Genomic DNA, 15,343 nt, shown 5'->3' with positions numbered 1-15,343 from the left:
ATTGCAAATATTTCAGTATGTTTCTTTTAAGTTATAACAATAATTTCCTGCATGGTTCACATCTTATCACACCAAGAAAATAACGGGAATTTTCCTTAATATTTCTATGTCTAGTCTATATTCATGTTTCCCAAATTGTCAACGTCTGTTGCAGCTGCTTTTGTCTATAACCAGGATCCAATCGAGAACCTGCAGAACCTGAGTTGTAGTTTGTTGTTACACCCATAACCTGTTGGGATTCGGGAAAAACCTGGGCTCCAAAACAATAGTCACACCCAAACCGCTAACCAAGCGGAAAAATTACTTCCTTAGGGAGTATAGGTTCACGGGAATTGTAGTTTTCCACCGTAGGGACCCACCGCTCCACCCTCTGGGAGTGGGGTCTCGGCGCTCACTTTGCGCATGTGCAAAACCAGCCCTCCGCCTGCTGCGCTCCCTCTGCGGCCTGAGAGGGTCGAGATCTTGTCTTTACATCTGTGCCGGAGCAGAGGGTGCGCACCTCGGGTGAGAGTTCCGGTGGCGGGCCTCTGCGCGGCCTGGGGATCTCAGGACAGGTGGTGCGGGAGACTGGAGCAAGAAGTCTCGGGAATCCCCAGGCTGGCCCTCCCCTCCCCCAACCCCCGGCTGCTCGGCGCGGGTCAGGCCGAGTCCTGGTCCGCGGTAGGTGCTGGGTGCCGGCCCTGGTGTCTGGGCTGCCGGTCCAGGGAGGGGACTGTGCTTGTATAACGTTGATGATAAGCAGGACTAGGAACTCTTGCCGTTAGTCGGAGAGTTTTGTCTGTAAAACATTTTGTCAAGTGTCTGTAATAATTCACTGTATAAGATGTACGCTGCTATCATAATTATGAGATACTTGTTCTCATCGTTCAGTATTTAATCATCAAAACAACCCTACTTGTTCTAAACTTGCCAAAAACCCAGCCCCGGCCAAACTGCAACAAAAAAATAGCTGGGCGTTGTGGCGGGCGCCTGTAGTCCCAGCTGCTTGGGAGGCTGAGGCAAGAGAATCGCGGAAGCCGGACAGCTGGAGGTTGCTGTGAGCCGTGTGAGGTCATGGCACTCTACCCAAGGGCGGTACAGTGAGACTCTGTCTCTACAAAAATAAATAAATAAATAAAATATGAAAGGAATTTCATGGGTGTGGATATCCCAGTTTACAAACTAGTAGGTGAGGCAGGTGGGATGCAATACAGATAGGCTTGACTTCCTGTTTCTTGCTCTTCTTAATTTCCTACCTACCTAGGACCCAGAGTTGTCAGTACCTGGCGGCTTCCGAGCGTTTAACGCAGGATGGCCTGACCCCAGATATGATTGTGAAGGGGAATGTGTACACTTATCATCCCATCTTTATTTCAGAGTTTTCTTTAGAAGCTTGTCACTCACGGTGTAAAGGGAATAAGAACTTGATTAATATGTTTACCCGTGTAGTTTTTGACATTAGTTTTAATAAAGGTAGAGTTTCATATCTGTGTGTCTGAACTTGTCTAATTTTCTGTTATGTTTACTTTTTTTTAGAATGGAACAGAAATTGTTACTACTTCAACAAAAGTTTTACTTAGTGAAAATGCAAGTTTAAGTGCACACAATCTTATCAGAGATGCACATGTTCAGGGACCTTTGTGTGGTCCTTCCATTCATTTTCAGGAGTCAAAGGGACATTCCTCATTAGGAAGCCTTTTCTCCAGCTGGGTGTGATAAACTTTTTAGGCAAATAAATACGCATGCTCCTTGATTATGATGGGGTTATATCCTGATGAAATCATTGTAAAGTCAAACAATAGTAAGCTGGGGACCATCTGTATAGGATCCCTAAGACAGACTAGGTCTCTTATGACCCTATTTCTCTTCCTCCCCAGCTGAACCTTCACAGCTCTCTATACTTACTCACTGAGAAGCAGAAATGTACATGTCTCAGGTGAGTTCAGTTTTAAATAATCAGTTTGTTTTATAATGGGTTCCATAAAGGTTTTTGTGTCTGTACATTAACATGGAAAAGTAGAAATGGAAATGGCAGACACATTCGCAGAGCAAAGCTGGCATGTGGATAGAAGCAGTCTTCCAATATTACAAATTCACACTTTATGGGGGCAAGACATGATTGCAAGAGGGACTTTACCTAACAATTGCAATCAGTGTAACCTGGCTTATTGCACCCTCAATGAATCCCCAACAATAAAAAAAACAAAAAAACAAATTTACCAAATTGAGCTCCACATTTATTTCTGAGGTTTTTGATAGTCACGGCAGAGTGTCAGACAGCAATTAAATATTTACATTGATGAGAAAGAGCAAACTGATTTCCTCATGGGATATAAAGATAAATATATTTGTTCTATAAGGAGGTGCTTTGGTTAGTAACTTGTCAAATAACAAGTTAATAATAACTTGCCTCTATTTGTTCTTCACTAGAAGTAGAAAACATTATGCTCAATGAGAACTTGTTCAGTACTGTTTTTCAAGAACTCAAACACAGGAGTTGAAATAGACATTTTTCTGATGAATCAATGGGATGTTCTTGAAATTATTCTTAAATATTTTGAATACCTATAATGCTCAGGTTGCTCAGCAGAAGGTTTAAAATTCTGTTCTCTTTCATCGGTTACCACATTTTGTATTTGACTTCCAACTCCCTTGGTTTTTCTTGTCATTTGCCTTTGTTCTCCAGTGACCCTAATGGGATTATAATCAAATCCAGTGGGTGTTGCCTTATCCTTTCCTACTTGATTCTCGTGTACCACTTGCCTCTGTCCTTCTGGGAAATTTTGTTGTTGTTGATTCTCTGGTAGTGCTAGCCCTGCTAAGACCTGCACAAAGTCTTCTTTTGTCCTTTCACATGGCTCACTCCCAGTTGACCCTTTAATCTCCTCTGTCACCTCTATATGATTTCAGCTCCTCTTGTTTTTTTTTTTTTTTTTGTAACAGCTTTATTGAGATTCAGTTTACATACTGTACCATTCACCCATTTAAAGTGTAGAATTTTATGATTTTCTTAGTATATTCACAGACACATACAAACATCACCACAGTCAATTTTAGAAAGTTTTCATTTCCTAAAAAGGAAACTTTGTACACTTTAACTATCACTCCCTTCCCTCCAAGCCCCAAGCAACCTACTTTGCCTCTAGATTTCCTGAGCTTCTCTTTATTAGCAGTTTTGCCTGTTATGAATTCTTTTAGTTTCTGTTTAACTGGAAATGTTTCAATTTCTCCCTTTTTTGCTGGGTAGAGAGGATTCTTGGTAACAGTGTTTTTCCTTCAGTGTTTGGAATGTGTTGTCCTGTTGCTTTCTGTCCTCTGTTATTTCTAATTAGAAATTATATTTTAGTATGATTTCTTTCTGGCTGCTTTCAAGATTATCTCTGTCTTTGTGTTTGTTGCATTTCATCTTATGTCCAGATGAGGATTTCTTTTTCCAAGTTTATCCTGCTTAAAGTTTATTGAATGCTTTGGATGTGTAGATTAATCATTTTCATCTAATTTGGAAACATTTTATTCAAATATCCTTTTAGACTCTTTTCTCTCTGTCTGGTGCTCTCATTATACATATATTGATAAGCTTGATCCTGTCCTACAGTTTATTTTTTTTTCCACTGTACAATCTCAAGGGACATGTCCAGTGGTTCATTCTTTCTTCCACTTGCTCAAATCTGCTGTGGAATGTACATATTTGAACATACTATATAGGTGAAATTTTTGTTTTAGTTATTATACTTTTCAACTCTAGAGTTCCTATGTTTGTCCCTTTTAAAAATAATTTCTCTTTATTAGCATCCTTTATTTGGTGAGATACTGGTCTTAGTCCTTAGATATCATTTCCTCTAGGTCTTTGAGCAAATTTAAAGTAGGTGATTTGAAGTATTCTCTGGTCAAATCCAATGTCATCGTCTACAGGAATGATTTCTATTGATTACATGTTTTTCTTGCATATGGGTTTTACTTTCTTGTTTCTTGTTTTGAAATTTTTTGTTGAAAACGGGACATTTTAAATAGAATACTGTGGCAACACTAGAAGAATTATTCCCCTCTCCAATGGTCATTGAAATTTTTCTGGTGATTTTTTTTTTTAAACTAAGAGTATTTATTATTGTATGTGGTAGTTGAAGTCTGCAGAAATTTTCCTTAAAAACTAAAGTCTCCCAATTTTTGCCACAGGGCCCTGTGAGTACTGGGGCATTCATTCAACAGTCATCCTCGTATTTACAACTATTTGTCAGCCTTCACTTCCTGCTTTCTCCAAATTTGAAGATCACCTAGAAGGGACAACATAGGGCCTTCTGACACCTTTCCTGAGCATGCTCATGGCCCTGGCCCTGTGATCACCCCATGCATGTAGGTGGCTTTCTACATTGTATATCAGCTTCTTAAAACCTTATAGATATCTCATTCCCTAGCTTTTCCTTTTAATAAAGCTTTTTGATTAGACTGTTATGCACCTCCTCAGGTTTCTGCCAAGTTAAACAATTGCCTTATATGTTTTTGACTAATGCCTCCGAGGATACGGCTTTTCATGCTGGGTGAGCTCTCAGTCAGTTTAAATAGCCTTATGTGGGAGGCTTCCAGGGAACCACTGGACTAACTAAGTCAAATAGTGATATGAGGCTTTGGCAGAAGTCTAACCCAGATCCCCCTCTTCCATCATTGCCAGGCTGCTGGTTTTCATACTAGACAGTTTGTTCTCAAAGCTAACACAGAGAGGGATGGAAATAAGGGAAAGTTAAAGTGACACATGATCACTGTTCCTACTATGATATAGGTGTTTTTCTTGTGTAAGTGTTGTGCAGATTGCTGCAATGTTTTGGTTAGGTTTTGGAGTTCTGAGAAAGTTGATTCTACACTTTAGTGAAATCATTAGGTCTCCCAGTTTTTCAACTGGTTCAAGGGGCCCTGTGAATACAGGGGCAGTTATCACTGCTTTTATGGACAAGAGAATTTTCTTGTTTTGCTGACATCACTTGTTAGCTTGAATTTGAAGTCTTTCTTTATAGATACTTTTCCATTTCTCAGTTTCTAAAACTCTACCCTGTCCTGATTCTGTTACTATTTATCAAAAAACTTCTGTGCTGGCTTAGTGACCTGCACTATTTCTGTCAGCCTCTTTAGTACTTATGGTTCTTTAAGTGTTGTTTTTGGTGCTTTTCTTTTCCCCATCTGTATGTGCTCAAGGAGCAGTCTGATTGTCTCCAATAACCTCAGTTACCATCTAAGTTGTTTGTGACTCTAAATGCTTGCCTTCATCCTTGACCTACGGTTTGTGCTCTAAAATTGTGTGCATGTTGATTTTTTCTTTTCTTTCTTTTTTTTTGAGACAGAGTCTCACTATGTTGCCCTTAGTAGAGTGCCGTGGCATCACAGCTCACAGCAACCTCAAACTCTTGGGTTAAAGCTTCTCTTGCCTTAGTCTGCCAAGTAGCTGGAACTACAGGTCCCCACCACAACGCCCAGCTATTTTGTTGTTGTTGTTGTTGTTGTTGTCGTCGTTTAGCAGGCCTGGTCTGAGTTTAAACCCATCAGCCCCAGTGTATGTGGCTACTGGCGCTGACCCTGCATGTTAGTTTAAAGGACAGTTCTAGCTTTATGGTCTCTCGGCCCTTACATAACAATAGGAACAGATCTCTCGCTAAAATTTCTAACCCAATTTTTTCTTTTGTTTTCTGTATATCAATCTTTGGCATCATCAAGAAGCTGCACATTTTGAAATATACATTGCAGTATTATTAACTGTAGTCACCATGCTCTGTACTGTCTCACAAACTTATTTCTCTTGTCTGAATGAAACTTTCTACTTTTTGACCAGCACCTCCCACTTCTTGGCTCCTGCCCCCAGGCCTCCGGTAACCATCATTCTACTCTCTACTACTATGAGTTTGAATTTTTGAAATTCCACATATAAACAAGATCTTACTTGAAATATTTGTCAAGAAAATAAATAATTTTTTTTTTTTTAAATAAGCTTCTCGTACAGCTAGGTTGGGTAGCTGCTAAGAAAGTAGTTATCAAATGGTTGTTGCTTCTCTCCTTTTATTATAACCCTATGCCAATATCTGTTGCTAGTATTTCCATGTAGGTGGTATTCTTTTCTACTGGTCTGTTTGGTTCTGACTCCTTTGTAAGCTGTTCTTTTTTTTTTTATTGTTCGGGATTGATATATTTTTATACATTTGTTTACACCTGGGCTTGGCCAGGTATACTGCCAGAGCTTATGGGTATCTCTTCCTTGGCTCCCATTATTTGCACTGATGATGTCCAACGAGGGTGTGAACATCCTAGAGAGTACCGGAATAATCCAATGCAATGTGGAAAAGAGTTGTGAGAAGTCTGTTTCCTTTGAATTTTCTTGTCTTAAAAAAATCTAGAGTTTATAAGTATATATAAATGAGTTGCAGTAAGTTAAAAACTTTTTAAACTAATTTAGTGATAAGTTTTAAGACAAAATTAGGTCCAGAATGGCCTTTATAACCATTCATGTTAAAGCCTCAGAATGAATAGGAAAAGTAGTAGTTTCCAAAGATATTTTCTATGTCACCTAATTGTGAAATCTTGAACAAAATGTGTTGTTACAGGAATCAGTGTCATTTGAGGACGTGACTGTGGAATTCACCCAGGAGGAGTGGCAGCACTTGGGCCCTGTGCAGAGGACACTGCACAGAGATGTGATGCTGGAGAACTACAGCCACCTTCTTTCACCTGTTTCACTGGGTGAGCAGACCACATGGGACTCCCTCTAGAATATGTTAACTTTAAAAAAATGATCAAAACACTTGGACCCTTTATGGCCATTGGGGTTATTCAGGCTTTAGATTAATCAGTCCAATTCTAAGGTGATTGAAACCTTTAGAGAAACAGAAACAATGTTTGTCATTCCCTTCCCATTGAAAACTTAAAATGAGCACCTTCATTTATTGCTTTTGCTACTGTATCTTTTTCTATCTTTGGAAATCCCAGCACCCATGCATCTGGTCCTTGTACACTCTTAATTATTTCATTTTTACAGGGTATTGCATTAGCAAACCCAAAGTGATCTTCAAGTTGGAGCAAGGAGAAGAGCCGTGGTCCTTCGAGGACAAATTCCTCAGCTACAAGTACCCAGGTGAGCATTGACACAAGGAACTCAGGAGGTGTTGGACCTCAGAGGAGAGCACCTTTGAAAGTATTTTATTTTTATCCATTTTATTGACATATAATTCACATCTCATACCATTCACCTATTTAAGGTGTACAGTTCAATAATCTTTAGTACATTTAAAAATACAGTCAGCCATCTGTATCTGTGGATTTAACCAACCATTGGATGGATACCATTCAGAAAAAAAGTTGCGTCTATATTGAATATGCATAGACTTTTTTTCTTGTCATTTTCCCTAAAGAATAGGGTATAACAGTTGTTTACATAGCATTTACAGTGTATTAGCTATTATAAATAATAATAATGATTTAAAGTACACAAGAGGATGTGCATAGGTGATATGCATTTTATCTCAGGGACTCTGCCATCTGTGGATTTTGGTGTTCTTGGTGGTGGGAGTAGAGTCCTGAAACCAATGATTCGTGGATACTGAGGGACAATTGTATGTGCAAACATGACCACCACAGTCTTCATCACTTCAAAAGAAACTGGTACCCTTTAGTTATCATCCTCCTGTCATCTCTATCCCCTCCATCTTTATGCAACCACTGATCTACTTCTGTCTCTATAGATCTGCCTATTCTGGACATTTCATATAAATAGAATCATAAAACATGTGATCTTTCCTGATTGCTTTCTTTTGCTTAGCATAAGGTTTATAAGGTTCATGTTATAGCATATATTAGTATGTCATCCTTTTTGTGGCCAAGTAATATTCCATTATATAAATATACCATCTATTTATCAGTAAGTAGATTTTTTTTTTTTTTTTATCGTTCGGGATTCATTGAGGGTACAATAAGCCAAGTTACACTGATTGCAATTGTTAGGTAAAGCCCCTCTTGCAATCATGTCTTGCCCCCATAAAGTGTGACACACACCAAGGCCCCAACCCCCTTCCTCTGTCCCTCTTTCTACTTCCCCCCCCATAAACTTAATTGTCATTAATTGTCCTCATATCAAAATTGAGTACATAGGATTCATGCTTCTCCATTCTTGTGATGCTTTACTAAGAATAATGTCTTCCAATTCCATCCAGGTTAATACAAAGGATGTAAAGTCTCCATTTTTTTTAACGGCTGAATAGTATTCCAAGGTATACATATACCACAGCTTGTTAATCCATTCCTGGGTTGGTGGGCATTTAGGCTGTTTCCACGTTTTGGTGATTGTAAATTGAGCTGCAATAAACAGTCTAGTACAAGTGTCCTTATGATAAAAGGATTTTTTTCCTTCTGGGTAGATGCCCAGTAACGGGATTACAGGATCAAATGGGAGGTCTAGCTTGAGTGTTTTGAGGTTTCTCCATACTTCCTTCCAGAAAGGTTGTACTAGTTTGCAGTCCCACCAGCAGTGTAAAAGTGTTCCCTTTCTCCACATCCACACCAGCATCTGCAGTTTTGAGATTTTGTGATGTGGGCCATTCTCACTGGGGTTAGATGATATCTCAGGGTTGTTTTGATTTGCATTTCTCTAATATACAGAGATGATGAACATTTTTTCATGTGTTTGTTAGCCATTCGTCTGTCGTCTTTAGAGAAAGAGCTATTCATGTCTCTTGCCCATTGATATATGGGATTGTTGGCTTTTTTCATGTGGATTAATTTGAGTTCTCTATAGATCCTAGTTATCAAGCTTTTGTCTGATTGAAAATATGCAAATATCCTTTCCCATTGTGTAGGTTGTCTCTTTGCTTTGGTTATTGTCTCCTTAGCTGTACAGAAGCTTTTCAGTTTAATGAAGTCCCATTTGTTTATTTTTGTTGTTGTTGCAATTGCCATGGCAGTTTTCTTCATGAAGTCTTTCCCCAGGCCAATATCTTCCAGTGTTTTTCCTATGCTTTCTTGGAGGATTTTTAGTGTTTCATGCCTTCAATTTAAGTCCTTTATCCATCTTGAATCAATTTTTGTGAGTGGGGAAAGGTGTGGGTCCAGTTTCAGTCTTTTAAATGTAGACATCCAGTTCTCCCAACACCATTTATTGAATAGGGAGTCTTTCCCCCAAGGTAAGTTCTTGTTTGGTTTATCGAGGATTAGGTGGTTGTAAGATGTTAGTTTCATTTCTTGGTGTTCAATTCGATTCCAAGTGTCTATGTCTCTGTTTTTGTGCCAGTACCATGCTGTCTTGACCACTATGGCTTTGTAGTACAGACTAAAATCTGGTATGCTGATGCCCCCAACTTTATTTTTGTTACTAAGAACTGCCTTAGCTATACGGGGTTTTTTTCTGGTTCCATACAAAACGCAGAATCATTTTTTCCAAATCTTCAAAGTACGATGTAGGTACTTTGATAGGAATGGCATTGAATAGGTAGATTGCTTTGGGAAGTATAGACATTTTAACAATGTTGATTCTTCCCATCCATGAGCATGGTATGTTCTTCCATTTGTTAATATCCTCTGCTGTGTCCTTTCTGAGGATTTCATAGTTTTCTTTATAGAGGTCCTTCACCTTCTTCGTTAGGTATACTCCTAGGTATTTCATTTTCTTTGAGACTATGGTGAAGGGGGTTGTGTCCTTAATTAGCTTCTCATCTTGACTGTTATTGGTGTACACAAAGGCTACTGACGTGTGGACATTGATTTTATATCCTGAAACATTACTGTATTTTTGGATGACTTCTAGGAGTCTTGTGGTTGAGTCTTTGAGGTTCTCTAAGTATAAGATCATGTCGTCAGCAAAGAGGGAGAGTTTGACCTCCTCTGCTCCCATTTGGATTCCCTTTATTTCCTTGTCTTGCCTAATTGTATTGGCTAGAACTTCCAGCACTATGTTGAATAGTAAAGGTGACAGAGGACAACCTTGTCTGGTTCCCGTTCTAAGAGGAAAAGCTTTGAGTTTTACTCCATTCAGTAAAATATTGGCTGTGGGTTTGTCATAGATAGTTTCAATCAGTTTTAGAAATGTGCCACCTATGCCTATACTCTTCAGTGTTCTAATTGGAAAAGGATGCTGGATTTTATGAAATGCTTTTTCTGCATCTATTGAGAGGATCATGTGATCTTTATTTTTGCCTCTGTTAATATGGTGGATAACGTTTATGGACTTGTGTATGTTAAACCAGCCTTGCATCCCTGGTATGAAGCCTAGTTGATCATGATGAATGACTTTTTTGATAATAAGCTGTAATCTATTGGCTAGGATTTTGTTGAGAATTTTTGCATCTATATTCATGAGTGAGATTGGTCTGAAATTCTCCTTTTTGTTTGGGTCTTTTCCTGGTTTTGGTATCAGGTTGATGTTTGCTTCATAGAATGTGTTGGGGAAGATTCCTTCTTCCTCGTTTTTTTGGAATAATTTCTGCAGTACAGGAATAAGCTCTTCCTTGAAGGTTTGATAGAACTCTGGAGTGAAGCCATCTGGACCAGGGCATTTTTTGGTTGGAAGATTTTTTATTGTTTCTTTGATCTCAGTGCTTGAAATTGGTCTGTTCAGGAGGTCTATTTCTTCCTGGCTGAGTCTAGGGAGAGGGTGTGATTCCAAATATTTATCCATTTCCTTCACATTGTCAAATTTCTGGGCATAGAGTTTCTGGTACTATTTAGAGATGATCTCTTGTATCTCTGTGGGATCAGTTGTTATTTCCCCTTTATCATTTCTGATTGAGGTTACTAGAGATTTTACTTTTCTATTCCTCGTTAGTCTGGCTAATGGTTTATCTATTTTATTTCTTTTGTCAAAAAACCAACTCCTTGTTTCTTTAATTTTCTGAATGATTCTTTTGTTTTCAATTTCATTGATCTCTGATTTGATTTTGGATATTTCTTTTCTTCAACTGAGTTTAGGCTTAGATTGTTCTTCTTTTTCCAATTCCATAAGATCGCTTGTGAGATTGTTGATGCGCTCTCTTTCTGTTTTTTGAATGTAGGCAACTAAAGCGATGAATTTTCCTCTCAAAACTGCTTTTGCAGTATCCCACAGGTTTTGGTAGCTTGTGTCTTCATTGTTGTTATGCTCAAGGAAGTTAATGTTTTCCTGTTTTATTTCTTCCTGCACCCATCTGTTATTCAACAGAAGATTGTTTAGTTTCCATGCCTTTGGGTGGGGTCGAGCATTTTTGTTCGAGTTGAGTTCCACCTTTAGTGCCTTATGGTCTGAGAAGATACAAGGTAAAATTTCAATTCTTTTGATTCTGTTGATATTTGTTTTGTGTCCCAGGATATGATCAATTTTGGAGAATGTTCCATGGGGTGATGGGAAGAATGTATATTCTTTATCTTTGGGGTGGAGTGTTCTATATGCGTCTATCAAGCACAGTTGTTCTAGGGTCTCTTTTAAATCTCTTATATCTTTGTTTAATTTCTGTTTAGAGGATCTGTCCAGCTCTCTAAGAGGAGTGTTAATTTCTCCTGGTATTATGGTATTATCAGATACCATATTGCTCAGACTGAGTAAAGTCTGTTTCAAGAATCTGGGAGCATTTAAATTGGGTGCATAAATATTTAGAATTGAAACGTCTTCTTGTTGTATTTTTCCCTTGACCAATATAAAGTGACCATCTTTGTCTTTTTTGACTTTAGTTGCTTTAAATCCACATGTATCTGAAAATAAGATTGCAACTCCTCTTTTCTTCTGAATTCCATTTGCCTGAAAAATTGTCTTCCAACCGTTGACTCGGAGCTTTAATTTGTCTTTTGAAGCCAGGTGTGTTTCTTGCAGACAGCAAATGGATGGCTTGTGTTTTTTAATCCAGTCAGCCAATCTATGTCTTTCAGTGGGGAATTCAAGCCATTAACATTTATTGAGATAATTGATAGGTGTGGTAGTATTCTATTCGTCTTATTTTGTGAGAGTCCTTTGCTTAGTTTTGTCTTTTGCATCAGTGTGGAGGTTAGGTTCTGTCCTTTAATTTCTGAGTTCTTACTTTGCTGCTGATCCATTGTGGTGGTCAGTGTGCAGAACAGGTTGAAGTATTTCCTGTAGAGCTGGTCTTGTTGTGGCGAATTTCCTCAATGTTTGTATATCCATAAATGATTTGATTTCTCCATCAATTTTTAAGCTTAGCTTAGCAGGGTACAGAATTCTGGGCTGGAAATTGTTCTATTTAAGTAGATTAAAGGTAGATGACCATTGTCTTCTTGCTTGGAAAGTTTCATTAGAGAAGTCTGCGGTCACTCTGATGGATTTGCCTCTGTAGGTCAACTGGCGCTTACTCCTGGCAGCTTGCAGAATCTTTTCTTTTGTCTTGACTTTGGACAGGTTCATCACAATGTGTCTTGGAGAAGCTTGGTTAGAGTTGAGGCGACCTGGGGTCCGATATCCCTCTGAAAGCAGTGTGTCAGAATCTTTGGTGATATTTGGGAAATTTTCTTTTATAATATTGTCTAGTATGGCTTCCATTCCCCTGGGGCATTCTTCTTCCCCTTCTGGAATTCCTATGACTCGTATGTTGGAACGCTTCATAAAGTCCCATAATTCTGACAGTGAACGTTCTGCTTTCTCTCTCTTCTTTTCTGCCTCTTTTACTATCTAAGTTATCTCAAGAACTTTGTCTTCTACCGCTGAAATTCTTTCTTCTGCATGGTCTAACCTGTTGCTGATACTTTCCATTGCATCTTTAAGTTCTCTAATTGACTATTTCAGTTCCTTCAGCTCTGCTATATCCTTCATATCTTCATATTCTTCATATCGTTCATCTCTTATTTGATTCTGTTTTTGGATTTCCTTTTGGTTATTTTCCACTTTATTAGCAGTTTCCTTCATTGTTTCCATCATTTCTTTCATTGTTTTCAACATGTGTATTCTAAATTCCCTTTCTGTCATTCCTAACATTTCTTTATAGGTGGAATCATCTGCAGTAGCTACCTCATGGTCCCTTGGCAGGGTTGTTCTGGACTGGTTCTTCATGTTGCCTGGAGTTTTCTCCTGATTCTTCCTCATGAGTGATTTCTTTTATCTGTTTCCTTGCCCTAATTTTCCTTTCACTTCCTCTTGCTCTTTAAGTTCTCGTGCCTGTGGACTTGAAGAACATAGGTTTGTGAGCGAGGTCGTCTAAAGTGATTCCTCCTTCAGCATTAAACTCAAAACTGCAAATGAAGTTGTATTTTGCAGTTCCATCTGGAGAACCAGTAATTTTTGCAGTCTCCCAGAACCACTTGATTGAATTCTACACGAATAAAGGTAACTGGAGTATCCCCTTTAGAACCTTTCTGCAGCAGCAAATGTTTCTCGAAACTATAGCAACCAATCACCTCCCACAAGAACGTATTTTCCAATTTTCCAGTAAGTAGATTTTTGAGTTTCCACCTTTTGGCTATTTTGAATGAATAATGCTGATATAAATATTCATTTGCAAGCTTCTGCAAGAACACATGTTTTTATTTCTCTTGCGGTATATTTCTAGTAGTAGAATTGCTGGGTCATATAGTACTTCTGTGTTTATCTGTTTGAGGAACTGCCAGATTGTTTTTCTCAGTGATGTAACTCTTGTCATTCCTAACCAAAGCATAGGAGGGTTCTGATTTCTCCACATTCTCACCACTTGTTATTATCTGATTTTTTGATTCTAGTCACCTTGATAGATGTGAAGTGTGTTATCTCATTATGGTTTTGGTTCGTATTTGTGTATTGGCTAGGACTCTTATAATAAAATGCCGTAGGCTGGGTGGCTTAAACAGCAAATTCTCATAGTTCTGGAAGCTAGACGTCAAGATCAAGGTGCTTTTGAGAGTTTCCCATGAGGCCTCTTTTCTTGCCTTCCAGATAATCACCTTTTGCTGTGTTCTCACATGCCCTTTCCTCTGTGCACAAACAGTGCAGGAAAGAGAGAACATTCTGGTATTTCTTCTCTTTATGAGGACTCTAGTTCTATTGGATTAGGGACCACCCTCATGACCTCATTTAACCTTGGTTGCTTTGTTATAGGCATGTCTCCAGATTCAGTTACACTGGGGTTAGGGCTCCAACATACGAGTTTAGGGGTGGGTGAGACACAATCATAACAATTTTCCTGATTGCTAATAAATGTCAAGCATCTTTTCATATGTCTATTAGACTTTGTAATAATAAACCATTTCAGGAATTTTCAAAAGTTAGAGTTTTCGGTATAATTCCTAGAACAAAAGGGAAAGGTCGTTTTAATTACTAGAAGTGAAGCACAGTTACTGAAAGTTTTTGTTGTGAAGCCATATAAACAAATAGTGTAATGTAAAGATTGTCATAATTTAGGTCAAGCATATCTTCCAGTCACTAAAGGTAAATAATTGGCTCATATTGAGTGTCTAAAAAAGATATCTCTAGAAGAATGAGAAAGTTGTTGAGACAATAAATGAAATAACTTAGGATTTACTTTCTTTTATTACTCACATTTGAATTTTGGCAGTAAGTGCATTAAATTAAAAGAAGCCCCTCTAGCTCAAGAGCACAGGTAAGAGAAACCCTTTAAGGATTTGAGTGACTGCCCCAAATAATATGATATCAATGTTCATAGCATATAAAATAATGGAGTTTTAAGAACTTAAAATTAATTAGAATTAAGATACACTTAATAGGATTAGGATTAAATAACTGGGACGGTTGACATTACATAAATGTCTATAGGTGATATAAATGGCATTTATATTAAAGTAAACCATACATGTGTGTATAGTTTGCCAAATGCAAAGAACAAGCCTTTGTTTTTCCCATGGAATAATTGTAAGTTAGTGAAAGTACAGTATTAGTAGGAAAAACCCTAGTAAATCCAGCAAGTTAGAATCGTCACAAATAATCTCTGAACATAATTTGGTAAATCTAGAAATTAATACTTAAAAACTCCATGCGAAAATTTAAAAAATTGTCTCTTTTAGACAGTCTGTAAGAAAGGAAATCAGTTCCAAAATTGTGTGATACTTGTGAAATAAGATATAGCTAAATTAGTGAACAGAAGTAAGATTGTAGTTTCATATTTGTATTAATTAAGCAAGAATAGTAACAAAAATATCCTAATGAAAACAGAAGAATTTGAAAGTAAAATTAGAAATAAACTGTAAAACTGAGAAATAGAATGTTAGAATAAAAAACAGTAAAATTGATGTAATTGGTGAAACAGAATAGAAAGCTCAAGGAAAAACAGGCACTTTTATAGATAGTTGGTTTTAGGTGACACTGCAGAACAGTGGGGAAAGGATCTTGAGATATCCATATAGACGAAGGATTCAAATTGTTTAAGGACCTAATTATCATAGCAAAACTAGAATTAGTATGGAAGATGATAAGAATAAGTTTATGACTCTTCTCTGG

General features: G+C 37.9%; 1 protein-coding gene across 5 annotated transcripts in view; it reads left to right on the top strand.

Annotated features, from left to right (window-relative positions):
- Positions 1-406: 406 nt before the first annotated feature.
- The window catches only part of LOC128576123 (zinc finger protein 658-like), a 39,807-nt gene continuing 24,870 nt past the window's right edge, over positions 407-15,343 (top strand). For 4 of the 5 annotated variants that reach the window (XR_008377259.1, XR_008377253.1, XM_053578171.1 and 1 more), the window contains exons 1-4: positions 418-660; positions 1,857-1,915; positions 6,561-6,696; positions 6,992-7,087. Coding sequence is in view for 3 of the 5 variants with exons in the window: in XM_053578171.1 (XP_053434146.1) it covers positions 1,901-1,915; positions 6,561-6,696; positions 6,992-7,087 (247 nt within the window). In the remaining 2 variants the exon portion in view is untranslated. Of the gene's footprint in view, positions 661-1,856; positions 1,916-6,560; positions 6,697-6,991; positions 7,088-15,343 lie in introns of all 5 variants that reach the window. The other variant, XM_053578164.1, reaches the window with a different exon arrangement.

The sequence above is a fragment of the Nycticebus coucang genome, chromosome 2 (assembly GCF_027406575.1).
Source record: "Nycticebus coucang isolate mNycCou1 chromosome 2, mNycCou1.pri, whole genome shotgun sequence".
Lineage (NCBI taxonomy): Eukaryota > Metazoa > Chordata > Mammalia > Primates > Lorisidae > Nycticebus > Nycticebus coucang.
Note: the sequence above shows the minus strand (reverse complement) of the source record. Positions and strands in the feature narration are given on the sequence as shown.